This window comes from Pseudonaja textilis, chromosome 3 (assembly GCF_049901715.1).
Source record: "Pseudonaja textilis isolate UNSWEBS1 chromosome 3, rPseTex1.2, whole genome shotgun sequence".
In the NCBI taxonomy this organism is placed as follows: domain Eukaryota; kingdom Metazoa; phylum Chordata; class Lepidosauria; order Squamata; family Elapidae; genus Pseudonaja; species Pseudonaja textilis.
In genome coordinates, this window is record NC_141992.1 from 195,986,499 (window position 1) to 196,013,567 (window position 27,069).

Sequence of the window (27,069 nt, forward strand, 5' to 3'; positions counted from 1 at the left end):
GTGAGCTTTGGCACTTAGATCATTCTATTTTTTTTTTTGTTTAATTAAGAGATAACAGATAATCAGAGTTGGAAGGGACCTTGTAGGTCATCTAGTCCAACCCTCTGCCCAAGCGGGAGACCCTGCACCATTTCTGACAAATGGGAGTCCAATCTCTTCTTGAAGGTCTCAAGTGATGGCGCTCCCACAACTTCCAAGGGCAAGCTGTTCCATTGGTTGATTGTTCTCACTGTCAGAAAGTTTCTCCTTTTTCCAGGTTAAATCTCTCCTTGTTCAGTTTCCATCCATTATTCCTTGTCTGGCCCTCAGGTGCTTTGGAGAATAGCTTGAGCCCTTCCTCCCTGTGGCAGCCCCTCAAATACTGGAAGACTGCTATCATCTCTCCCCTGGTCCTTCTCTTTACTAGACTAGCTAAGCCCAGTTCCTGCAACCATTTGTTGTATGTTTTAGCTTCCAGTCCCCTAATCATCCTGGTTGTTCTTCTCTGTACTTTTTCTAGAGTCTCAACATCTTTTTTATAATGTGGTGAACAAAACTGGATGCAATGTTCTAGGTGTGGTCTTGCTAAGGCTTTATAGAGTGGTATTAGTACCTCACTTGATCTTGATTGTATCCCTCTGTTAATACAATTTAGGATTGCATTAGCTTTTTTGGCTGCTGCTGCACAATGCTGGCTCATATTTAGCTGGTTGTCCACTAAGACTCCAAGACGCACAGTTACTGCTATTGAGCCTGGTTTCACCCAGTCTATATGTGTACTTTTGGTTTTTCTTGCCTAAGTGTAGGACTTTACTTTTCTCTACATTGAATTTCATTTTGTTAGATACAGCCCAGTGTTCTAGTCTGTCAAGATCCATCTGGATCTTGAGCCTATCTTCTTGGGTGTTAGCTATTCCTGCCAACTTAGTATCATCTGCAAATTTGGTAACTTCCCCTTCTATTCCCTTATCTAAGTCATTAATGAAGATATTGAAAAGTACTGGGCCTAAGACGGAATCTTGTGGCACCCCACTGCTTACTTTGGGATGTAATCCATTAGGCCCCGGTGATTTGTTTTCATCAAGACCAGACAGGTGTTCTCTTACTATTTTTTGCTTATTTTAATTTTTATTTCTGATCTGTCTTTTACAGTTATGTTTTTGGTGAGTTGAGCTACAGTTTCTTTTTGTGTGAAGATGGATGCAAAGAATGAGTTGAGCAGTTCTGCTTTCTCTCTGTTGCCTGTTACTTCCTTGCCATCTTCTCTCTTTAGTGGACTGACTGTTTCCTTGATTTTTTTTCTTGTTATTTATATGTTGGAAGAAACTTCTTTTATTATCTTTGACTTTTGTTGCAAGTCTTTGTTCGTTCTGAGCCTTTGCTATCCTGACTTCGTCTTTGCAGATTCTGGCGATCTGCTGATATTCTGCCTTAGTTGTATATCCTTCTTTCCATTTTTTGTACTTGTCCTTTTTTTCTTTCAATTTTCCAGAGAGATCTTTGTGTAGCCATGCTGGTTTCTTCTTGGATTTCTTGTTTTTCTTTCTCAGTGGTATTGTGCTGGTCTGGGCTTCTATGATCAATTTCCCAAGATTCTTGAATTGTTTTCCCCTTTAGGATTTTCATCCATGGAATCTTTCCCACGGTCTCTCTGAGTTTATTGAAATCAGCTCTTTTAAAATCCAAGACTTTAATGTCATTATGATCTGTTGCTTGTGTTTGTGTTATGTTGAATTCTAGTATGACATGGTCACTCTCACCCAAGGTTCCTGCAGTTTCAGCTCCCTCTATCACTTCTTCTGTTTGTAAGAATTAAATCCAGTATGGCTGTCCCTCTAGTTTCACCCTCTACCTGTTGAACAACAAAGTTGTCAGCTAGGTTGGTTAGGAACTTATTTGATTTCTCACTTGGTGCAGAATTAGTTTTCCAACTGATATCAAGATAATTGAAGTCTCCCATTACTATTGTTGTGTGTTTCCTGCTTATATTTGTTAGTTGGCTGGCAAAAAGGACATCTGCTTGATATTTTCTGCTTGATTGGGTGGCCTATAATATACGCCTATGGCCATGTCATTCTTTTTTTCTTTTATATTGACCCATATGCATTCTAGGAGGTTTTCATCTTTGGCTTCATGCATTTCTGTAGCAATATAGTGGTCTTTTACATGCAGTGCAACTCCACCTCCTCTTTTATGGGGTCTGTTCTTTTTGAATAGTTTGTATCCTTCTACCAGTATATTCCAGTCATGGGTTTCATCCCACCAAGTTTCTGTTATTCCAATTATATCATATTTACCGTCATGTATTCGTAGTTCGAGTTCACCCAGACTTTGTGCATTTGTATACAGGCATTTGAGATCTTTATGTCTGACACTGTGTTTTCTGTCTACATAATCTGTGTTGTGCCTGTCTGCCCCTACTTTCTTGCCATCTGTTTGATTAGTTCACATGGTATGGCACTCACTATTAAGTGCTCGGTTTTGGTTGGCATCAAGGTTGATAATCTTACCTGAACAAACATCTATTTTGCATGCACTGGTATCCTTATCAGTTTTAGGTTGCTGGGAATAGAAATGTTCTGAATCCATTAATTCTCTGTCCCTGCTGTTCAGTTTAAATGTTTATCCAGGAAATCTGTGAATTTAATGCCAAGTAACTCAGTCGCTTTCTTTGATGGATGCAAACCATCTCTTTTGTACAGGTTTTCATTGGACTAGCTGCAGACATCATGACTAATAAAACCAAAGCCTTCCCTTTTACACCACCCCTTTAGCCACACATTAAACTCTGCTACATGCTGCCCTTTCCCTTTTTGTTCCTTGTATACTGGTAGAACCTCTGAAAAGATAAGCCTACAGTCCATATTACTAAGTTCATACCCCAAGCTCTGGAAGTCTTTCTAAACAGAAAGTACATCCTTCTGGGATAGATCATTTGTAACAAGATGTATAATAGCATCAACATCACAGTCCTCGCTGGCATTCTTGATTATCTTAAGAATACGCTTCTTGTCTCTGCTGGCAGTAGCACCTGGTAGACACCTGACCTCTTTCAAAACCTCAGTATCCTTTCCTAAATTTACTTCTCTTACAAATGAGTCCCCAGCCAGAAAGTGGTTTCCCTTTTTGAATGTCTTGCTCTTCTTGTGTGACTGGTGCGTAATACCTGATTCACACTTTCTCCTTTCCAAAGTAAGTTCTTCTTCTAGGACCATGATCCCTGGCTTACTTGAGTTATCATTATCACAACTATCTTGACCTGTCACTTTAGTGTCCCTATTAAGGTCAGCAAGGGCACTGTATCTGTTATGCTGGGACACAGCAAAAGCTTTGCATTTATGGTCCACAGCTCTCACCCCCCCCCCCCCCCCCCCCCGGAAGGAAAAGAGGACGGAGGGGGGGGGGGGGGGGGGGGGGGGGGAGGGCGGGGAGAGCAGCCCCACCCCCCAAAGCCGGCCAAGGAAAAAAAAAAAAAAGGAAGAAGGGGGAAAAAAAAAGAAAAAAAAGAAGAGAGGGGGGGGGGGACCGAGAGGGGGAGGAGGAAGAAAAAAAAGAAAAAGGAACCCCAGGCAAAAAAAAGAAAACCCCCAGACGGAGGACGCACCCCCAAAAAACCAAAACAACCAACAAGCCAGCACACCCCCAAAAAAACAAAAAAACAAACCCCCCCACCAAAAAAAAAAAAAAAACAGACAAACACCACCCAAACCCAACCAAAAAAAAAAAAAAAAAACCACAAAAAAAAAAAACCCAACAAAAAGGAAAAAAAACAAAAGAAGAAAAAGACCCCCCCACCCCCCCCCACCCCACCCCCGGAGCGAGTTTGTTGGAACCCCTCAAATATTGGAAGACTGCTATCATGTCCCCCCTAGTCCTTCTTTTCAGTAAATTAGACATATCCAGTTCCAGCAATCATTCTTCAGATGTTTTAGCCTCCAGTCCCCTGATCATTCTTGTTGCTCTTCTTTCCAGAGTCTCAACATCTTTTTTTTTTTTTTGAATTGTGGCAAATATAAAAACTGGATGCGATATTCTAAGCAAGGTCTTATTAATGCTTTATAAATCCTTAATAATACCTCACATGATTTGGATTCTATCCCTCTGTTAATGCAGTCTAAGATTGTGTTGGGTTTTTTTCGCATGGCTGGCTCAGGTTTAGGTAACTGTCTACTAGGACTCCAAGATCCTTCACCCAGTTACTTCAACTGAGCCTGATTTCACCTAATCTGTATCTGTACATTTGATTTTTCTCGCCTGATTCTAAAACCTTACCTTTTTTTCACCATTGACTTTTATTTTGTTAGGAAGGTCCCAGAGTTCAAAGCTTTTCAAATTCATCTGGATCTTGAGCCTATCTTCGCGAGTGCTGGCTATTCCTGCCAGCTTAGCGTCACCTGCAAATTTGATAAGTTCCCCTTCTATTCTTTCGTCCATGTCCAGAGATTGTATTTGGCAAGGTCAGAGCGGTTTGGTGAAACGGTTACGGATATTTTGAGTACTTGGAGAACCAGCAAATACCACTTTCCCTGGGCCCACCCCTGCCTGCCCAGCCACCGGCCCAACACACCCCGCCTCCTCGCCCCCACCCCACACAGTCACTCCTCACCTTCCCGGCATAGCACACTGTGTGGCTCCTCGCGTTAACCAAACAGTCTTTGCTCTGTGTTTGCCTGCCTTCTGACTCGGTGCCTGTGGCCCAGCTGAGCGCCCCTGATCTGCCTGCCTGGCTAATTCAGCCTGCAAGTCACACTAACCCCTCTGTCTCTGGCCTTTAGCATGTCTGGGTTGCCTCACCACAGCAGATGCATCCCACGCAACACAGCAAATCTCCTTGGTTCACAGGCTGGGAGAATGCTCTTCCCATGCGTGGGAAGCCACATAGTTGTGCTGGCTAGGAGAACAAATTCCCCTAGGATTTCTTTGCCTACCAGATTTCCATCTCCTTTGCATTTCTCGCCCTTCATGTGCAGAGAAGCAATAGTTTGTTGAGGAGGGGGGTAAAAAATCCACTCAATCAATTCCAACTTCTCACAAACTTTAATTTCATTTGAAGAGTTTCTCTATTACATAGGTTAATAGATCTTAAAAGCGTAACTTCAATCCTTGACTCAAGGCAAAGTTTGCACACCTTAGGCAGCAATCTTTGAAAGATACTGTTGTTCTCAAAATGAGGATGAGACACAAAGAATTGTATGATCTGTGCACCAACTAAAATTCCATTATATCCCCCACTTCACTGATTCTCCCCTTGTCCTCTTCCTATGCATATTTGGATGGTTTGGGTTGACTGATTGAGCTAATAACCCTTTTGCTAAAAACACTTCAACAAAAAGAGGTTTTTGTTTAAAGGAAAGCAAACTGAGATGTTGTGTTATAGACCTATGCTGCAAATCCCAAGGAAGCATATGAGCTAATAGCAATAACAATAGCACATAGACTTATATTCCACTTTATAGTGCTTTTACAGCCCTCTCTAAGTGGTTTACAGAGTCAGCCTCTGGCCCCCCAGTAATTTGGGTCCTCGTTTTATCCGTCTGAAAGGATGGAAGACTGAGTCAACCTTGAGCCTGATGAGAGTCGAAATGCCAGATTGCAGGCAGCTGGCTGCAGCAGAAGTAGCTTGCAGTACTACACTCTAACCACTGTGCCACCAAGCTTCAATAATAATAATAATAATAATAATAATAATAATAATAATAATAATAATAATAATAATAATAATAATAATAGAAGAAGAATGGTTACAGGAACTGGGCATGGCTAGTGAAGAGAAGGACCAGGGGAGACATGATAGCAGTTTTCCAATATCTGAGGGGCTTCCACAGAGAGGAAGGGGTCAAGCTAGTTTCTAAAGCTCCTGTGGAATACCTAAAGCCTCTGGAATACATCCTATAGAATCAAAAGTCAGGGCCATCCATAAGGCACCCACACCCTCCAACAAAATGGAACTACAAGCCTTTTTAGGTCTCCTGAATTTCTACGCAGCTTTCCTTCTGCACAAGGCTTCTATAGCTGAACCTTTACATAGACTTTTAGATAAGAAAGCTCCCTGGCACTGGGGACAAAGAGAAGCCAATGCTTTCCAAGCAGTCAAATCTCTGCTAACTTCAAATGCAGTACTAATTCAATTTAACCTACAGCTTCCCCTGATTTTAGCTGCGGACACTTCCCCCTTTGGTGTGGGGGCAGTACTCAGCCATAGGCTACCAAATGGCTCTGAAGCCCCAATTGCATTCTTCTTAAGAACACTCTCTGCAGCAGAAAGGAACTATAGTCAAATTGATAAGGAAGACTTAGCAGCAGTTGTTGCTGTCAAAAAATTCCATGAATTCCTTTATGGTCATTACTTTGAGCTTATAACAGATCACAAACCACTTTTAGGCCTTTTAGCAGGAGACAAGCAAACCCCACAGGTACTATCCCTGCGGACGACCAGGTGGACCCTGTTGCCTACTCATATAAGCTGGTACATCACCTGGGAAAGAACCTGTGCCATGCAGATGCCCTTAGCAGATACCAGTAGAAGACCCCGCGCCCATCCACACCATTTTTGATTGCAACGAACTCAACCTGCCCATCTCAGCTGAGGATATTGCTGCCCACTCCAGAAGGGACAAGGTAATCTCTCAGGTCCTGGAGGGGGTGGCCTGAAATTCAGTACACCCCTGATTTCATGCCATTCAAGACCCGCAGGCAAGAGTTATCTTCACTACAGGGCTCCTTATTATGGGGGACAAGAGTGGTCATCCCCACTACACTACAAGAGACAATTTTAAAAGCCCTACAGGAAGGCCACCCTGGCATCGTAAGGATGAAGGCTCTGGCCCACAGCTACGTATGGTGGCCAGGCTTGGATGCCCGAATCTCCAGCTGGGTAAGCACGTGCCAGCCCTGCCAGGCTACTAGATCGGCACCACCAGCAGCTGCCTGAACTCGATGGGAGGATGCTAGGGTCCCTTGGTCCCGGCTGCATATTGACCTGGCTGGCCCAGTGCATGGGCAGACCTTTTTAGTCATAGTAGACTCGTTTTCTAAATGGATTGATGTGGCCTTGCTTCCCTCCACGACTACGTTGGCTGTCACGAGAGCCCTGACTAGACTGTTCGTCACGCATGGCCTCCCTGACACCTTGATACCTGATAATGGCCCCCAGTTCACCTCTTGTGAGTTTGGGGTTTTTGCAGCCAATCTGGGCATCAGGCATGCCCTCACAGCCCCTTTTCACCCTGCAAGCAATAGGATGGCTGAGAGGGCTGTTAGGTCTGTAAAAGAAGCCTTGGCCAGGTTCGGCCAGGCAGATTGGCACTCCAAACTGTCCACTTACTTGCTCACCCAGCATTCTACTCCATGCACCACCACCAACAAGTCCCCTGCAGAACTATTGATGGGCAGATGCCTTAGGACCACCCTGGACAGGTTGCACTCCCATTATGCCCCTGGCACCCCTCTAGACTCTGACAGCCATGCCAGGGAATTCACCCTGCAAGACCTGGTTTATGCCAGGAACTATGCAGGGCAACCACTATGCATGCCAGGGCAAATAGTTTCAGTTACAGGACCCAAGTCCTATAGGATCCTCTTCAAAGATGGTCGAGTATGGTGCCGGCACATCGACCAGTTAAGGAGGCATCAGAAAAGAGCTGCCGTTGACTCCCAGGGACCGCCAGACGCACTGATCTACCAGCCGCCTGAAGCCTACCTGCCAGAGGTCCTGGTCTACCAGCCTCATGGTGAAGCCTACCCGCCGAGCGAACCAGTCTACCCAGCGGCAGCGAACAGTTCCCCTCCAGACGACCCAGTCTACCTGCCGAACCCCAAGCCATTCCCACAGTGAGCCTATCGGAGGGACCTACATGGACAGCAGCTGGACACTCAGGAGAGGACTTCAGAGGGCCAACGACGAGCTCCAAGTGACGCCCTGGAAGTGAGGGACTCCTTGCAAGCAAGCGAGTCCCTAGGACTATGGCAATCCGGCCGCGAGCGAAGATGGCCTACCCGGCTGCAGGACTACGCATGCTCCTGGCCAGGGGAAAGGAGTGCTGTGTTCAAAGACTGACGGCGGTCCTCACTCCGGTCCGCCCCCTGTGCGGGAGCGCCAACCGCTCCCATTGGCTGATGCCGTTTGACAGCCGGCTATAAAAGGAGCTGTCAAACGGCATCAGCTGTTGCCGCCAGCTGACTGCCAGTTAGCCTCAGCAGCCGCAGCAACCCTTTATTCGCTTGAATAAAGCCTGTAAAAAGTCAAGCCTGTGTCTGTCTCAGTCTCTACCGCCGCTCTACAACACTCTTCCCCTCAGCTTTGCCCAGAGAGAAGAAAGGGAGGCTTTGAAGTTTGAGGTTTTACTGAGGAAAGACTCAGTTGTGGGTTTCTCCTCTTTCTTTACCCTCTCTGAATGGTAGATTATTACCCGTTAGGCAATCCAAGCCATGATTCAACAGCGATTGGACCTAATCCTGCTCATCCCAGCATCACTGCCTGCTGAAACCTGGAGAAAGACTCTCTACCTGTGGGTTTCATGAAAGGGATGTTTTGAGGGGGGGAAATTAAAAAATCAAAACACTTGAATTGAATGCTGAGGTTTATTTGATTCTCAAACTACAGAACTAGCAGAAGGAAACTTACAGAACGAGAGAAAAGGGAAAGATGTTGAGGTGTCAAAGATAGCAAGGGAGAGGGGGATGATGGACCATCTGGTGGTAAAGGCCAGAAGCATAAATTTTCAAGGATGGTCCTTGATGGATGAGAGCAAAACTCAAGGAATTTAGCCACTCGTAGAGCTAATGGTTGCATTTGTCTGTTTCGCAACATATACGTTCAATACCTCGCTTCACGCTAGGGCAACCACATCCCCTTTCAATTCTAGTTCCTGTGAAGGAAGCACAAAGCAGAATGATTACTTAAAAAATAGCAAAGAACAGACCTGTGGCTGTTGCTGAACAAACTGGTAAACCCACACTGAACACATTCATGCATCCCGTCCCATGAGGAAGGCAGACCTCCTTCCTCCCCTACTCAAAACTCGGGAGTAAATGAATGAAGAAGAGATTTCTGGGGGAGTCTCCTGTTTCGACATGACTGAGGGGCAATGGCACCTTCCTTGGATGTTTCATGGCTTCGTCCAGTTTCCCTCAATTCCTGAACAAACCCGCAGCTCTCCCAGCATTTCCCTCCCCCTTTCTCTAAAGAAGGTTTCCCCCTCCCGTCTGGGCTGTTGCTGAGAAAGATGGTTCACCCCAGTCCAAGACCCCCCTTTCCTTGCATTGCTTAGGGCGTCCGGCAACAGGATGTGACCTGAGGGGAACCCAGGCAGGGCACAGACGGGTCCTAGGTGACCTCCAGTTCTCAAGTGCATTTGGGAGCTCTAGTCTGGGATCAAGAAGAAAAATAGCTGTGAGTGAAGATAAGAAATGTGCTTACCATGGCCATCATTCCAAGTCTTTTTATAGCAAGAGCTCACTCCACCTGAACAAGTTGTAGTGGTTTTAGCTTCCGATGACTGTTGGTTGTAACATGTCATGGTGTATCCTGGATGAAAGATATAATATATAGAAATATTACCTTGATTTTTATTTTTCTGATCTTGTAATCTTATTACATATTAGATGATAGATCTTTTCATACAAGATCACCTGAGAAAATTTCCCTAGAAAGATCAAATGGTCTAGAAATAGGAAACCTGAGTTCCCGTCCCACCTTAGGCATGGAAGCCACCTGGGTGACTATGGGCAACCACCAGGAGACAGTGAGTTCTAGTCCCACTTTGGCCATGAAAAACAGTGTGTGACTCTGGGCCAATCAACAGAAGACTGTGAGTTCCAGTCCCACTTTAAGCATAAAAGATATCTAAGTGATTTTGGAGTATTCACCCACTCTCTGCCCATCCTACCTCACAGGGTTGTTGCTGTGGGGAAAATGGGAGGAAGGCGTACTAGGTTTCTTCGCTCCTTTGGGTCATTACAAAACTACAGAGCTTTAGCACTTAGACACTTATACTGCTTCACAATCCTTTGCAGCCCTCTCTAGGCAGTTTATGGAGTCAGCCTATAGTCTCCAAAAATCTGGGTCCTCATTTTACCAACCTCAGAAGGATGGAAAACTGAGTCAACCTTAAGTGGGTGAGGATCATACTACCAAACTGCAGGCTGCTGGCAGTAAGCAGAATTAGCATGAAATATTGTATTTTAACCACTGTGCCACAATAGCTAGGATAAAAGCTAGGGTAAAAAAGAACAACCCTAACCTCTTGTGAAACAGGCCATGAAATAAAAGCAAATTGAAACCTAAGTAGCTGGTCTCTCTGTGGAAGCTAAGCAGGGTTGGCATTGGTTAATGTTAGGATGGGAGACCCCCCAATGTTGTATGAAAGTTTGAGGAGTCTCAGAAATCTCAGCAGCAGAAAAGAATGTCAGGTTGATGTTGAGGAATGTCCAGGCTTGACTTGAAGGAGGCATCTCTGGTCCCCTTTGGCTGTACCATCCAAAATACTGAAGGATGGCAAAGCCAGAGACAAGTGAGTGGAAATGTTTTTCACCTCATTCCCTGGAGTAATCCCATGGCAGAACTCACTACGCAAAGGAACCTCTACTTTCAGAGGCAGTCTACCCCAGAATGCCAGCCTGGAACAGCCCCTGTCTCAGCCATGGGCTTCTCTCCAAACGGAGACCTCCTCTTCTCCCCCAAAGGCTTCCTCCTTGTGCAGACCGGAACAATGAGAACGTCCCACCCCAAAAACGGACCACAACTTCCTTGAATACCACCCCCTTACTCTGCCCTTTTGTTTTGGGTTTGATTGCCACCCAAGATCAAAGTTTGGTGGCCTTACCTAAGTCCAGGCACACGATTGTCACCACCACCAAGGTCAGCAGCAGAGTTTTCATCTTGCGATCTTCTCTGCAGCCTACAAAGTGTAGCCCAGGGTGGAAGCAGACACTTATTTATACCCCTTTGAGTTGGGGGTGGGGTTGTATATTTAGGATATCTAGAGAGAATCATAGGAAGATTCAGGAGAAAGGGGAAGGCCGGGGGTGTGGCTTTTTTGCCCCTGACACCAAAACGGAAGCCAGATCAGATCAGGTGAAGCATCAACCAATCATTCCCCGACTTCAAGGAACACGCTTCTATTCTGCATACAAAACTTGGGCACCTGGACAATTGGCATCTTTTCCTGTATTTATAAAAGATTATACAATCCTTACATAACGCAAAATTAAACAAAATATCTCTCTGCAAGTTCAGCGCCTTCCTATTTTTATTTGTACTTCAGTTAACCAAGTGAGCAGCTTCTCTGAATCTTCTAACTTCTCAGGATGCTACTGTGGATCTGCCTTCCTTCAAGAAACATGGCCTCCTTTGAGCAGATCAGCGCATGAGTAGCTCTCTCCAAAACTATCCTGTGGACTAAAGGATTCACAAGATACAAAAGTCAGAATAAACAAGGGAGACAGATCAAACACGGCAGTAGGGTTTCTGGTACAAAACTATGAACAGGAACAGCAGGACAGATGATTCCAAGGGATGCCTTGAGTCATTAGTCAACAATTCCTGCAAAGAAAAGATCTCCTTACTGATGACTTTTGTTATGTCTCCGGGACTGACACAAGTTCCCCATCAGGTCCGTTCATCCTGCGGGGGCGTTTGCAGCCCCCATTGGCTGGCTCCCTTCGACAGCCAGCTATAAAAGCCGGCTGCTAGGTCGAGCCAGTCGCTGTTTGCTGGAAAGTCCGCTTGTTAGCATGCAGACGCAACAACCCCCTTTATTCCCTGAATAAAGCGTGTTATTGAGATGCTCTGGTGTGGCCTCCCCTTTTTTCCGAGCTATAACATTGGCGACGAAGGTGGGATCTGGCCAACCAGCAGCAAATATCAAAAGAGCTGAAAACACACACCAAAACGCTGAACCGTAGCCACGCCGTTGAGAGCTTGGTCAGTCATAGATTGCGGAAGTGAAAGTGGAGCGTGTAGCCGCTCAGTTAAAAAAAGCTACGTGAGAAAGTAGGGCACTGAGAACCTCAGCCGCCCAGCATTTGAGCACAGAATTCAACCGCTGCTGTTCGGATTCTGTTGTTAGCGAAGCTTTCAGCGCTGCGCTCACAGCCGCCAGAACACATTAGGCGCGCAATTTGAATAGCTGTCAGCACGACGCTACAGCTATAGCCGCCTACGCCCTTGTAAGGGCGTGAAATTCAAACTGAAGTCAGTTACGGCGCTACAGCCATAGCCGCCATAGCCACATAGAGCGTGTAACCCAGAGAGATCCTCTAAGAGCTGAAGCAGCACTGCGAACTGCAGTTGCCACATTTATCTGGGCCTTGTATTCCCAGTGAGATTGGTCAGTCTACCAACAGACTGAACACCCAATATGAATTAAAATCCGGCGTTTCCACCATTTAAGCCAGATGAAGACAAGTGGGACTCTTACAGAAACCGCTTCAATCACTACATTGATGCCATTGGTCTGGCCGTTGCTACAGAGAACAGGAAGAAATCGTACTTCCTGAGTTACTGTGGGGCCACAGTATTCGATACCGCCACAGCGCTATTCACCCCAAGAGAATTAAAGAGCGTCCCTTGGTCCGAGCTGTTGGAGACACTCTCCAACCATTATTCCCCAAAGCCATCGCAGATAGCGAGACGTTTTGCCTTTCGTATGAGGAAGCAAGCAGATGGGGAATCTATCAATCAGTATATGGCCGCCCTGAGAACCGCAGCCCTCCACTGCGAATTTAAAAATTACCTAGACGACATGCTCCTTGATCAACTCGTCTGTGGAGTCAGAGATGTAAGGTTACAGAGGCGTTTGCTGGCCAGAAAAGATCTCAACCTCACCCAGGCGATCGAAGAAGCCTTGGCCGCAGAACTAGCGACCCAGTCGGCCGCTGAAATACAAGGAAGCGCAGCCAAACCCAGTCCAGTCACTGTTCATTCCGAGGAAGCGGTGAGCGAAGAAGACCCCACCGAACACTTAGAACTTCATCGCCTCAAACCTTTCAAGCAGCCACAGGTAGGAGCTAGGCCAAAAAACGGCAACGCGCCTAAACACATCCTGTTGTGCCTCTCCTGCGGGGGGTCCCATGCCAGAACGACTTGCAGGTTCAGGTACGCCACCTGCAACAATTGCGACAAGAAAGGCCACATCGCCAGGGCCTGCCAGGCAACGCACGCGGCTCCACAAAAGTCATCATCCTCTTACTCCCCTCCGGGGCCACCCAGGCAAGTAGAAAATTGTTATACGTGCTACCAAGCTAACCACACGTTTTTGACACCTAATAAAATTACACTCTCTATTCATTTAGAAGGTAAACCCTGCCTTATGGAAGTCGATACCGGGCCAGCGCTCTCGATCATCTCATGGAGCACACTTAAGAAAATACGACCCAGCCTGTCCAGGAAGCAACTCCAGAAGAGTCGTCTCACTTTGAGGGATTATCAAGGGAAGAATATTCCAGTACTCGGAACAGGCAAGTTCCTCGTTAGATTCAAATCCTTTAAAGGCCATCTGCCTTTGGTGGTGGTAGATGGTGCCCTCCCTAGCCTTTTGGGGTTGGATTGGTTCCCCTATCTCGGTCTTAGCTTAACGGGAGTACATGCTGTCTCACCTTCCGATATCGACTCACTATTTTCAGACTATGCTGATGTGTTCAGCAATGAATTGGGTTGTTATAACGGTACGCCCATTTCCTTTTTGGTGGACCCCCAAGCAGTTCCCGTCCATTTAAAACCGCGTAGAGTACCATTTGCCCTGCGCTCTAAGCTGGATGCAGAACTGGACAAATTGCTCAAACAAGGGGTGATCGAGCCCACAGATTTTGCTAAATGGGAGACCCCAATTGTCACACCCCTAAAAAAAGATGGCAGTATAAGAATGTGTTCTGACTATAAGACCACAATTAACCGCTATCTACAGACTAGCGCGTACCCAGTCCCAGTAATCCAACACTTACTACACACATTTGAGCCGGGAACCATATTCGCCAAATTGGATATGTCACAGGCTTATCAGCAATTCCCTGTGGATAACCAAACGGCCGAATTACAAACTATTGTCACCCACAGAGGGGCATTTCGATGCAAGCGCCTCCAATTTGGCGTTAGCGTCGCCCCAGGTATCTTCCAGTCATTAATGGAGCGGATACTGCAAGGCCTCCCTGGTGTAGTTCCGTACTTTGATGACATTTTGGTTTCAGCCAGGGACAGACCCCAACTTTTCCTCAGAGTCAGAGCGGTATTGGATAGGTTCAGGCAGCATGGCCTCAAACTAAAAAGGGAGAAGTGTGCCATCGCCACTAAGCAGGTGGACTTTCTTGGGTATAAAATAGACGCCTCTGGCATCCACCCGGTGGAGTCTAAAGTCAAAGCCATTCACGAGGCACCCACTCCGGCTTCCAAGTCAGAATTACAAGCTTTCCTGGGTTTGCTAAACTTCTATGCGTCGTTCCTACCCCACAAAGCGTCAGTAGCTGAACCGTTGCATAGACTTCTAGACAAAAACACTCCATGGCATTGGGGACCCAAAGAGGAATACGCCTTTAAGGCAGTCAAATTGCTACTCACTTCGGATGCTGTCCTAATACAATTCGACCAGCACCTTCCTCTAGTCTTAGCTGCAGATGCCTCACCTTTCGGGATTGGGGCTGTCTTAAGCTACAGACTCCCCAATGGCTCCAAAGCTCCAATCGCATTCTTTTCTAGAACCCTTTCAACAACCGAGCGTAATTATAGCCAAATTGACAAAGAGGCCCTAGCCGCCGTTGCTGCGGTCAAAAAATTCCATGAATTTCTTTTCGGTCACAACTTCGAACTTGTCACAGATCACAAACCACTGTTGGGGCTCCTCTCAGGAGAAAAACAAACACCGCAAGTCTTGTCTCCCAGGATGACTAGGTGGACCTTATTCCTGGCGGCTTACTCGTACAAACTGGTTCACCGCCCAGGAAAAAACCTTAGCCACGCCGACGCCCTCAGCCGCTGCCCGTTGCCAGCACCCGTGGAGGACCCGGCCCCGGTCCATGCCATTTTCGATGCCAGTGAGTTCAACATCCCAGTCACCGCTGGCGACATCGCTCTCCACTCCAAAAAAGACAAACTTATCGCCCAGGTCCTGGACTGGGTACGGAGGGGGTGGCCGGGCAGTAATCTCTCAACTGAATTCTCACTGTTTAAAACCCGCCAGCAAGAACTTTCCAGTTTACAGGGCTGCCTGTTGTGGGGGACCAGAGTTGTCATTCCAAAGCCACTGCGCACACCCGTCCTGAAGGCATTACACGAGGGACACCCTGGCATCGTCCGGATGAAAGCATTGGCTCGGAGTTACGTCTGGTGGCCGGGCATGGACGACGAGATCACGAAATGGGTAAGCTCCTGCCGCCCCTGTCAAGAGTCCAGGCCAGCACCACTGATCACCACCCCAACCAAATGGGAAAGTGCCAACGCACCGTGGTCACGGTTGCACATTGACTTGGCCGGGCCCTTCCACGGCAAGACCTTCTTGGTGGTCGTGGATTCATTCTCCAAATGGATCGATGTGGCCCTCCTACTCACAACCACCACCCGAGCAATTGCCCAGGCTCTGACCCGCTTATTTGTTACACACGGTCTGCCTGACACCATAGTCTCAGACAATGGCCCCCAATTTACGTCCACAGAATTCAGCCGGTATGTCACCAACCTGGGCATCCGGCATATCCTAACGGCCCCTTTTCATCTCGCCAGCAATGGGTTGGCGGAGAGAGCCGTTAGGTCAGCAAAAGAGGCGTTAGCAAGATTCACTCAAGACGACTGGCACTCCAAACTCTCTCGCTTTCTTTTAAGCCAACACTCGACCCCATGTACTGTCACAAACAAGTCTCCAGCCGAGTTACTGATGGGCAGACGCCTAAGGACAGTGCTAGATAGACTGCATCCCCACTATTGCCCTGACACACCAATTGGTTCTAACAGTAGGGTCAGGAGTTTTGTATTACAGGACCAAGTATTTGTCAGGAACTACGCAGGCGATCCACTGTGGGTACCCGGGAAGATCGTGGCCATCACCGGTCCAAGGTCATACCGCATCCAGTTGGGGGACGGGCGTATCTGGCGGAGGCATCTGGATCAGATAAGAAGTCGCCAGGGCGAACATGCCAACGCTGACCCAGGGACTCCGGTGACTCTCCAATCGCCGCACCCGAATCCTAGCTGGAGCCTCCAGAGTGACCAGTCGCCACCAGCCGAGCCGAGGGGACGGACGGTAGACCGGGACCGTCCTACAGAGTCGTCAGCCGTACCGACCAACGACACCACCGGGTTGCGTGACAATGACAATTTAACAATCCAACCCGAGGACTGTGACCACTCCCAGACTCCAGACCGGACCCCAGATCGTTCCTGCTGTCCGGCAAAGCCAGTTCCTGACTCCCAGAACTCTATGCCACTTTGTGTCTCGCCAGAATTGCGCCGGTCAGGGCGCTCGCACAAGCCACCCGCTTACTTAAAGGACTATTCGTGTTCGTATCTGGGGGGAAGGGGTGTTATGTCTCCGGGACTGACACAAGTTCCCCATCAGGTCCGTTCATCCTGCGGGGGCGTTTGCAGCCCCCATTGGCTGGCTCCCTTCGACAGCCGGCTATAAAAGCCAGCTGCTAGGTCGAGCCAGTCGCTGTTCGCTGGAAAGTCTGCTTGTTAGCATGCAGACGCGACAGCCCCCTTTATTCCCTGAATAAAGCGTGTTATTGAGATGCTCTGGTGTGGCCTCCCCTTTTTTCCGAGCTATAACAACTTTAAATCCAGAAATTCCTCAAACCTGTGAGAATCCAGGACAGAATAGTCTTGCCACCCATAAAATCCCTTTCTCCTTGATAGGTGTTCATAAAAAAAGATCTTCACAGATCAAACCTGGCTTTTATTGTGCCCTACAGTAGCTCAGTTCCTTGGTTCTGATTGATTTTCAACAATAGGTCAAGAGTATGCTGATTCTTAGAATCATAAGCAGGACATTGTTTTTGTCTAACATGAAAGAGGAAGTGAGAAGGTCAATCGGGGGCACCAGAGAATCCTTTTTCAAAGTATAACAGATTATTTAGGGCTGTGAGAAAATGCAGAGATCCAGAGGAAAAGGAAACTTTTCCAGACAAGGATAAAAAAAACAGATGCAAAGGAAGAATAAGGATCTATTCCAGGGTGGGTGGAATCAAGTGGCTTTACTCGGAAAAAAAGTAAGGAATTTCCTCAGGACTCTATTCAGTCACCACCCACAAATCTATTCCTTCTGAATTTCGTCCTGTGGTTCTACAAACTTCTTAGATGAGATTCAACTGTAATGTGGCCTGAAATAGCAAGAACTTCATCTACACAATCAAGAATATTGGAGATATGGATAAGCCAGAGTAACGTTTTTTTTCCTAACCCCAAGCAGTGCAAGAGTCCACCTGTAAAATTCGCTAGGAACACAGTGGGTCAATATGAGCATAAGCTATGTGAAGTAAGATTTATGTCACAAACACTTTGGGTTGCTGCTGTTGTCGGTCAAGAACATTCAAAAAATGTAATCAAACTGTTTTCCAGGGCAATCCCAGGTTTCCCATCGGAGATCCCTACACTGACCATTTCTAATGGGTCATTGTCTTTTGTCAGACACCAAAAGGGAGGTGGGAGAATGAAGTGGGGGTCTCGGAAATTCTTTCACCAGGGGAAAAACAACTTCTTAATGCTGTGAGAAAACCTAGAGAACCAGGGAAGAAGGAGAATCTTCCAGGCCTGTATTATTATAAATAATACAGTAACCACTTAGAGAGGACTGTGAAGCCCTATAAAGCGGTGTATAAGTCTATGTGCTATTGTTATTGCTATTAGCTCATCTGCTTCCTTGGGATTTGCAGCATTTGTCTATAACACAACATCTCATTTTGCTTTCCTTTAAATAAAACTTCTTTGTTGTGATGTCCTGATTCTCATTTCTAAGCAAAGACAGGTGCACATCTCTCTCAAGTCCCGTTGTACTTGGAGATATACCAAGTGTTCTTAGCAAAAAGGGTTATTAACTCAATCAGTCAACCCAAAGGATCAAAATATTTCTCACTTGGTGCAGAATTAGTTTTCCAATTGATATCAGGATAATTGAAGTCTCCCATTACTATTGTTGTGTGTTTCCTGCATATGTTTGTTAGTTGGCTGGCAAAAAGGACATCTAATTTTTCTGCTTGATTGGGTGGTTTATAATATACACCTATGGCCATGTCATTCTTTTTTTCTTTTATATTGACCCCTATGCATCCTAGGTGGTTTTCATCTTTGGTTTCATGCATTTGTGTAGCAATATAGTGGTCCTTTACATACAGTGCAACTCCACCTCCTCTTTTAAGGGTTCTGTTTTTTTGTTTTTTTTTAATAGTTTGTAAGCTTCTACCAGTATATTTCAGTCATGGTTTTCATCCCACCAAGTTTCTGTTTATTCCAACTATATCATAGTTACCTTCATGTAAATATGATATACATCATGCAATTCTTTGTGTCTCATCCTCATTTTGAGAACAACAGTATCTTTCAAAGATTGCTGCCTAAGGTGTGCAAACTTTGCCTTTAGTCAAGGATTGAAGTTACGCTTTTAAGATCTATTAACCTATGTAATAGAGAAACTCTTCAAATGAAATTAAAGTTTGTGAGATCTTTTTCTTTTGCGAGAAGTTGGAATTGATTGAGTGGATTTTTTACCCCGCTCCCTCAACAAACTATTGCTTCTCTGCACATGAAGGGTGAAAAATGCAAAGGAGATGGAAATCAGGTAGGCAAAGAAATCCTAGGGGAATTTGCTCTCCTAGCCAGCACAACTATGTGGCTTCCCACGCATGGGAAGAGCATTCTCCCAGCCTGTGAACCAAGGAGATTTGCTGTGTTGCGTGGGATGCATCTGCTGTGGTGAGGCAACCCAGACATGCTAAAGGCCAGAAACAGAGGGATTAGAGTGACTTACATGCTTACTTACTCAGGCAGGAAGATCAAGGGTGCTCGGTTGGGCCACGGGCACCGAGTCGGAAGGCAGGCAAGCCATAGGGCAGAGACTGTTTGGTTAATGCAAGGAGCCACACAGTATGCTATGCCAGGGAGGTGATGAGTGACTGAGTGGGGCAGGGTGAGCGAGCGGGGTGGGCTGGGTAAGTGCTGACCGGGAAGGCAGGGGCAGGCCTAGTAATAGTGGTATTTGTCGGTTCTCTTAACTACTCAAAATGTCCATAAATGTTTTGCTGAACAGGTCTGAATGGGCCAAATACCACCCCTGGACTTACATGAAGGAATAGAAGGGGAACTCATCAAATTTGCAGACAACACTAGGCTGGCAGGAATAGCCAGCACTCCAGAAGATAGGTTCAAGATCCAGATGACTTGAACTCTGGGACCTTCCTAACAAAATTAAAGTCAATGGTGAAAAAAAGAAATTTTACTATGTAATTTTCTTATTGTGAAACACCTGGTGTTTCCATCCCCAGATTAAATGTACAGATAGTTAAATTCCTACTTCCCCCACAGGTTTGAGGGAGCTTAAAACAAAAGTTATCTCTGTTAAATCAAGAAAAAAGTTTGAACATCTTGGACAGCAATTCTTTACAATTATCCTAGTGCCCCAAGTGAGGTTGAGATGCACACAATTATATGTTCTTTCCATCAACTAAAATTCCATTACATCCCCCACATTCCTTGTGCATCCAATCACACTTGGCCAATAAAAAGAGGAAATCTAATTCTAATTCATAAAAAGAATTCTAATTCACATATACACTGATCGTGGGTATTTTGATTGATACTATAAACTATGATTGTGTTTCAGATAGTGCCTTTTGCCACTAACCCACTAGACATTTTTAATTTTTTTAAGGTTAGGATATCATATAATGCTTCACAGACTGCAAATCCTCCATTTTCCTCCTGATTCACTTTAGTCATCATTTGGTGGTACACCAGTTGAGTCGGTCTCCAAACCTGGAGACCCTTGTGTCCTCCCTTCCAGACTACTGCAATATTTCAGCAAATCTTTTAATTCTCAGACCTTCCGTCTCTCCAAGCTCAATGGAACTGCACGTATGTGGAGGGAGGAATGCAGTGGGGTATCCAAGGTTCTTTCTTAAGCTCTGTACACTCCATCAACTAAAATTCCATTACATCCCCCACATTCCTTGTGCGTCCAATCACATGTGACCAATAAAAAGAGGAATTCTAATTCTAATTCATAAAAAGAATTCTAATTCACTTATACACTGTTCGTGGTTATTTTGATACTTCAAGTTGATGGATTGAAATGTACAGATAATTAAGTTCCTTCTTCCCCCTCAGTTTTGATGGAGCTTAAGATCCTAGTGCCCCAAGTGAGGTTGATATGCACAGAATTATATGTTCTCTCCATCAACTAAAATTCAATAAAAAGTCATTTAAAAAGTTATTTTAATTCAAAAAAAAAAAAGAATTCTAATTCACATATACACTGATCATGGGTATTTTGATACTTCAAGTTGACTGATTGAAATGTACAGATAATTAAACTCCTTTTCCCCCTCAGCTTTGATGGAGCTTAAAACCTCAGCTTCAAATTAATTTTGTTGGATTTCCAAAGACAAAAGAGCTTCAGAGAGATGTTTACCTATCTTTGGTTATGCAAAACAAACATTGTGCACTGTTCAAAATTATTATACTGTCCACATTGTCTCTGTCAATGAACTTAAAGGAATAAGTGATAAACAGAGACGTGGCATTCATTCATTTGGCTCCCCGTTAAAGAAATGGTGCAGCTCCAATGCAACTATGATTGTGTTTCAGATAGTACCTTTTGCCACTAACCCACTAGATATTTTTAATTTTTTTAAGGTTAGGATATCGTATAATGCTTCACAGACTGCAAATCCTCCATTTTCCACCTTTGGGACATAGTGTCAGAGCTGACTCATCCTTGGCCCACTTCTATGGTTTGTTTAGATGCCAGCCTGCCACATGTTATGGGGGAGGGGAACCCAGGGGGAAATTAGATCTGCAAGCAAGAAACTGAAAGCAATAGTCATGCCATTGCCAAGGACCATCCCCCTCAAGGCCGTGGTCCTGGGAATGGAATGCAGCACCTATCCATCTACCAAAGATGACAGGGACTGTTAGATCTGGGAGGATGGTTCAAGAACAGAGGCAAGACTCAGATAACAACAACAGCTCTTTATTTGTGACTTCAGATCTGAGTGAAGAATCCCAGCCGCAGCAGCCCCTTATATAGGGCTGGCTGTGGCTAGGCAGCCAATGAAGGCAATTTGAGTTTGCCGCTCTTGGCTGGGCCAATCGTGGCAGCCTGTTTACTAGCCAATCGCATCAGTCTGTGGTGACCAATCACGATCTGCTATTCACGGGCCAATCAGAGTTGCAGGCTTTCAAGCCTGCTAGTCCGGAACAGGGACCATTACCAAAATATCTTCTCTAAATGTGACTAGACAATGGGGAGATAACGAGAGGGGTGGCTTGGGGAGGGGGAAGTTAACTGAGGGATTTTCATGCTCAGACTTTTAGTTCTGGCTTTGCAGTAGTGTAACCACTTGGCTTTTAGTAAAGACAACTTTTCCACTACAAATGGAGTGGAGAGTGGTTCTTTCCTAAGGGACCAAGGTTGGGCCAGGTCTAACACTAAGCCAGAACTAAAAGATTGAATTTGTCAGATCTCACTCCACCATGGTCAACTTCTGACAACTGTTGGGCCTCAATTTGATATTAAAATTTCTCCTTCCCTCCCTGCTTGCTCTGACTCAGATACAATCTACCAACTGCCTTCTTCCTGTGTATATTTTGATGTCTCAAGTTGACTAATTCAGTTCACATGCCTTGGCTCAGAATTGCATGAAAAAATGTTGAGCAAATGCTTTAATAGAGCTTAACAGAGGAACTTTGGCAATTCATTGAAGACAAACCGCAGTTCTTAGACAGCAATTTTAGACAGTTATCATTGTGCTGAAAGTGAGGCTGAGATGCACAGTTATATGATCTCTCCGCCAATTAAAATTCCATTATATCCCCCACCTCACTGTTTCTCCCTTTCTGTTCCATTGGTTGATTGCTGTCACTGTCAGAAAATTTCTCCTTATTTCTAGGTTGAATCTCTCCTTGTTCAGTTTCTATCCCTTGTCTGGCCTTCGGGTGCTTTGGAAAACAGATTGACCCCTTCCTCTCTGTGGCAGCCCCTCAAATATCAGAAGATTGCTATCATGTCTCACTTGGTCCTTCTCTTCACTAGACTAGCCTGCCCAATTCCTGCAACTGTTCATTGTATGTTTTAACCTAGAACTAAGGAGGAATTTCCTGACAGTTAGAACAATCAATCAGTGGAAAGAGTTGCCTCCAGAACTTGTGAATGCTCCAACACTGGAGGTTTTTAAAGAAGAGATTGGACAGCCATTGGTTTGAAATGAGATAGGGCTTTCTGCCTGAGCAGGGGATTGGACTAGAAGACCTCCAAGGTCCCTTCCAACTCTGTTATTCTGTCAGTGTCCTTAGGAGTGAATTATCAACCATCAGTGGAAAAGTCAGGTCTAGCCTCAAAGAACCTTTGCATGACCTTCAAGTTAAAAGGACTGTGGTAATATATTTTATTGGTCATTTTCTGTAAGTCCTTTGTACAGCCATTTTGCATAGATCTAGGGATATGCAGGCATTCTTGGTGGGGGTAGGAGTACCTTCGCAGTGAGTGTCTCATCCTGTTGTGATCTGCGGGCTTAGAAGGAACAGGGAAATGGGTGAAAGTTCAAGGTACACAGCAGGGACTTTCCCATGGGACTTTCCGTGACTGTATGTTCTCATGGGACTTTCCGTGGCTGTATGTTCTCATCCTGTTGAGGTAATATCCTGTTGAGGTCATTGTTTTCTGAATATGCTTTCTGTACTTTCGATTTCTCTTCAATAAATACTGCTACCTGAGTTCGCTCAGAGCTGGCATTTGCTCAGACATTTTCCCTGTGTCTCATTTCAAGTGCCAGACCACCACAAAGGACATTGGAAGCAACCTATTTTATGAAAGAGAGAAATTATGACACGATGGGTGATGAGAGTGGCAAAAAAAGAGGAGGAGAGAGAAGAAACATTAAGATAAAATTTACTCTGTCCTCAGATTATAGCAAATGAAATTAAACGTAATCCAAATATTTTTCCATCCCTAAATTTTTCTATTTCGGACACAGTGTTGTTCAATCTCTTCTTAAAAACGTGACAGAATAATCTAGAACTGAATTTGGTGCTCCAACACAGGAGGATTATTTTTTTTTTGTAAATTTTATTTGAGTTTTCACAAAGAGAAAAAAAATACAAATAAAACATCTTTTTTGAAAGCAGCATAATCCCGGGTTACATTTCATTGTACAGACACAAATTCAGGTTCATCCTCATTTTTATATTCTATTCCATATCTTATTACTATTTTACGTTTTCTGCATAGCTTCTCCCCTCTTTTAATTTTCTCAGTTTTATTTTATTTATCTCAATTCAAATCATTGTATTTATATTTTTGGTCTGTCCTGTTTCAATTATCTATTATCTTTTCTCATTAAACAAAATTTCTCTGTTAGTTACTGATTGGAGTATGACACCTTTATATCTTTTCCCTAAAGTTGTAACATTCAATATAATACATAACTTCCATTCAGATTCTGCCTGGTACATTCTTAAAATACACACTGTATTCTTAAAAAAAGAAAAAAATATAAATGTATAATATAATTAAAACAACATTCCATTCCAATTCAATTCTATCATTAATATTAATATTCATTAAAGTCTTAACATCTTTAACATTACTTTTCAATTAAATATCATACTTCTACGGGAACAATTATAAACTTTCCATAGTTAATTCCCCCCCACTTATATTTTATAAAACATTGACTAATTAAAATGTTCCCGTTCCTTCCTAATTCTATTTTCTCATTTATTTTATTTCACTTATTTTATTCACAAACATTTCACTAAATTACACTAACTATTTTATCCCTCATTTTCATCATACGTTGTTTCCAATTTTCTAAAGTTATTTCTATTACTAATATAACAATACAATCTTATGTACCTTTACAGAATCCCTTTTTCAGTTAGATTTTCACCCATTATCTCTAAATAGGTCCTTTCTCTATATCTTGCCCCGGTCCTTTGTAACTTCTTTTCCTTTCCTTCTTCCCTCTCTTCTTCTCTCTCCTCTTTTTACCCCCTTGTCTCTTTACCTCTATTTCTCTCTTCTGTATTCCCCTTTTCTGTTGCTTTCCAGTATTATACTTATTTTTTTAATTATTTTTCTTTTCTTTGGTTGTTTTTTTTAAGTCTTAAATTCTCCATTCTCTTTCTCCCCTTTCCTTTTTCTTCCCCACATAGAATTACTTGTTTATTAAAGATGGCTTCTTCTTTGTCCCAGTCTTCTTGTTTTGCAGTCTTTTCTTGTTGTTTCTCATAGTTCCAAATCTCCATTTCTAAGAATTGAAAAACGAAGCCAAAAGAACCCTTCCCTTCTTGTGCATCTTCTTTGTACTTTTTAAGTTCCATTTTCAATTCATCCAGAAGTGGTGCCATTGCATAAATTTTTAAACAACCACCCGATTGATTTTATTCATTCAAATATAATAACCAAAAATCCAAAAATCACTAAATAATCCAAATACACGCAAGCTGTTTCTTTTTTGCTCTTTTTTTTTCACTTTCTCTTCCAGGGGTTACTATTTAGTTGCAAAGTTTCAGTTAAAATGTATCTTTTAGAAGTCTTGTTGAAGTTTTACTTTAGATTCTTTTTAATTCCAGGCAGTCTCTTCCCTCTTCCAGATCCTGCCCTTATTCTTTTTCTCTCCCTTCCTCCTTATGAAAAAGAAAGTTTTTAATGTCCAGAAATCTTTATTATCCCTTTGGCATTTTGCTTTATTTTCAGCTTAATTGCCTATTGATGTCAAAGCAGATTTTTCTGATTTCTTATTTAAGTCTCTTAGTTGTCAGTATAGGGAAGGAGAGAGAAGAAAAAAAAAGCCAAACCTTTCCCTTTTCACTTTTCTTTGCTGCTTCCGACTCTTCTTTGGGAGCAATGTTATTTTTTGTAAGTTTAAATTCCAGGGTACCTTGGTTGTTGCTTTTACAATTTAACCTGGTCAGCCAAAACTTTCACTTTTTATCTTCCTCCTGCACATTCTTTTCTGGTCAAGTTCTTTTTGGTGGCCATTTCTGACCACCACTACTACCGCCTTCAGGAAAGGGAGTAATGGCCAGCTGAGGAGGAGAGATGCGGCTGTTGGTGGTCTCCCCCCTCTTCACCACCTCTACGGGGTGGCTTAGCCCCGAAACCAGCTGGCTTAGGGCGCTCCAGCAGCGAGCCCAGACAGAAACCGCGCACGATCACGGATTTCTGTCTGTTGCCGAAGCCCTTCAAACCGGAAGTCCAACACAGGAGGATTTTAAGAAGAGATTGGACAGCCATTTGTCTGAAGTGGTATAAGATCTCCCACTTCAGCAGGGATCTCCAAGGTGTCTTCCAACTATGTTATTGTGTCTCTTCCCATGATCCTTTTCACTCTTTTTCTGATTCAGACAACCAGTTCCTTCTTACCCAAATTCATGTCTTTGCTTCCCCTGACATGACTGTACCAACTGAAATCAAATTGATTTCTCAACTTATTTGCCAATTTCTGGGTTGCATTAATTGCAGGAAAGTGAAACATTAGAAAGGTTGCACCAAACTTGGAGGTAAACCTTTACAAACTTTTGGAAGGAAAATCCATTTGGTTCGATTCCAATCTGGGAGAAAGGCAGTGGAAACAACACAGAGGCTGATTGGAAATATGGTTTACTGAACAGAACCACAAAGACAGTTCTGGGTTAGCTGAACAAAATGGAGTTGAGAGTGGGTGGGTTTTTATACCTTCTTTGGGCTTTGTATTTGAGCTTCCTGTTCCTGTGCAGGAACATGCCTTTTAATATTCTATTGGCTGTTATCTGATTCCTATGGGGTCATGGCTGGCTCTATAAGCAAAAGATAAAATGCAAATCCTAGATATTTGTCTGAGCTAATCTTGTCCATCTTTGGCTTGTTGCTTATCTGGAGTTTCTGACTGACCCAGTCTTTCTGAGTGGATTACCAAATCTGTATTTCTAAAAGCTGGCTTCCTCAGTTTCTGCAGGGGGGCAGGGAGACTGGGAGTGGTTTCTGCCTCCCTTAAGATGTTTTATTTCTCCTTTAGAGGAAATATTCTATCCTGCCTTTGTTTTTAAATATTTCCCAAACTATTCTATACTTCTGGGGTGAGACAGGCTTCCTACATTAGGAAAGCTGTAGCTGCAAAATAAGGATGATTTGCAAATAGCTACGTATGGAAGAGAAATAAAATAAAACTCGATTGATAAAAACCGAGCCACCCAGGAATTTTAAGGCTGTTAATATTACCATAATGAAAAATGGCTAGTCCATTCTGCATTCCCCACCCCCCTTCATCTACTCACCTTTTAACTCCTCCATATTAATCCTGAAATACTGTTGATGATGCAACTAATGGTTTTCTGGTAACTGACCCAATTCCAAACACATTAACCCAAGCAGAAACTGCCTTTCTTGACTGCTGTCTAAAAGATTTACATATCATAAACATTTTCTTGATGTATTAAGTGGGCCATTGGCTCCCTTTCTGCTCTATGAACAAGTCTTTGAAGCAAGATAGGATAATCTTCTAAACATGCTGTTTGCACAAAGGATGAGTCACTTCTATAGAATTCAACCCCAGGAGCAAAAGGCCAAATTTCACTTGCTTTTCTATGTTGATTTGGTGTTTTAAATGTTCTTGAGAAGGTTGAGGAACCAAATTGCTTTCTTGGAATACACTTTTTTTAAAGCATTTTCATGATAGGTGTTGCACCTAGATCATAAAATGTGTTGAAAAAGTAGCTCAAAATTCAGTGTTAACTATTCAATGAAATGTGTCTGAGATGATGGTGGTCATGTTGACAAATTATGGAAGATCTTCTATAGGAGTCATTTCAGGAGTTTTGGGTGGTCTCTGAGCTTGGTTGCATTCTTGCAGATGTTTCATGACCAAACTAGGTAAAATAATCAGTGCTACCCCATAGATTGTTAACCACCGGATATC

The 27,069-nt window shown here is 44.0% G+C and overlaps 1 protein-coding gene and 1 long non-coding RNA gene across 2 annotated transcripts; one reads left to right on the forward strand and one right to left on the reverse strand.

The window, feature by feature from the left end:
- Nucleotides 1-2,162: 2,162 nt before the first annotated feature.
- LOC148126485 (uncharacterized) lies at nucleotides 2,163-18,643 on the forward strand. Its single transcript, XR_015743330.1, has 2 exons — nucleotides 2,163-2,245; nucleotides 18,395-18,643. It is a non-coding gene; the product is annotated as an uncharacterized LOC148126485 (long non-coding RNA).
- LOC113446371 (short neurotoxin 1) lies at nucleotides 8,546-10,888 on the reverse strand. Its single transcript, XM_026716000.2, has 3 exons — nucleotides 10,803-10,888; nucleotides 9,398-9,505; nucleotides 8,546-8,846 (listed from the first exon to the last, which is right to left on the reverse strand). The coding sequence occupies exons 1-3, from the start codon at nucleotides 10,855-10,857 to the stop codon at nucleotides 8,758-8,760; spliced, it is 252 nt and encodes an 83-aa protein (XP_026571785.1). The 5' UTR covers nucleotides 10,858-10,888; the 3' UTR covers nucleotides 8,546-8,757.
- Nucleotides 18,644-27,069: the final 8,426 nt, after the last annotated feature.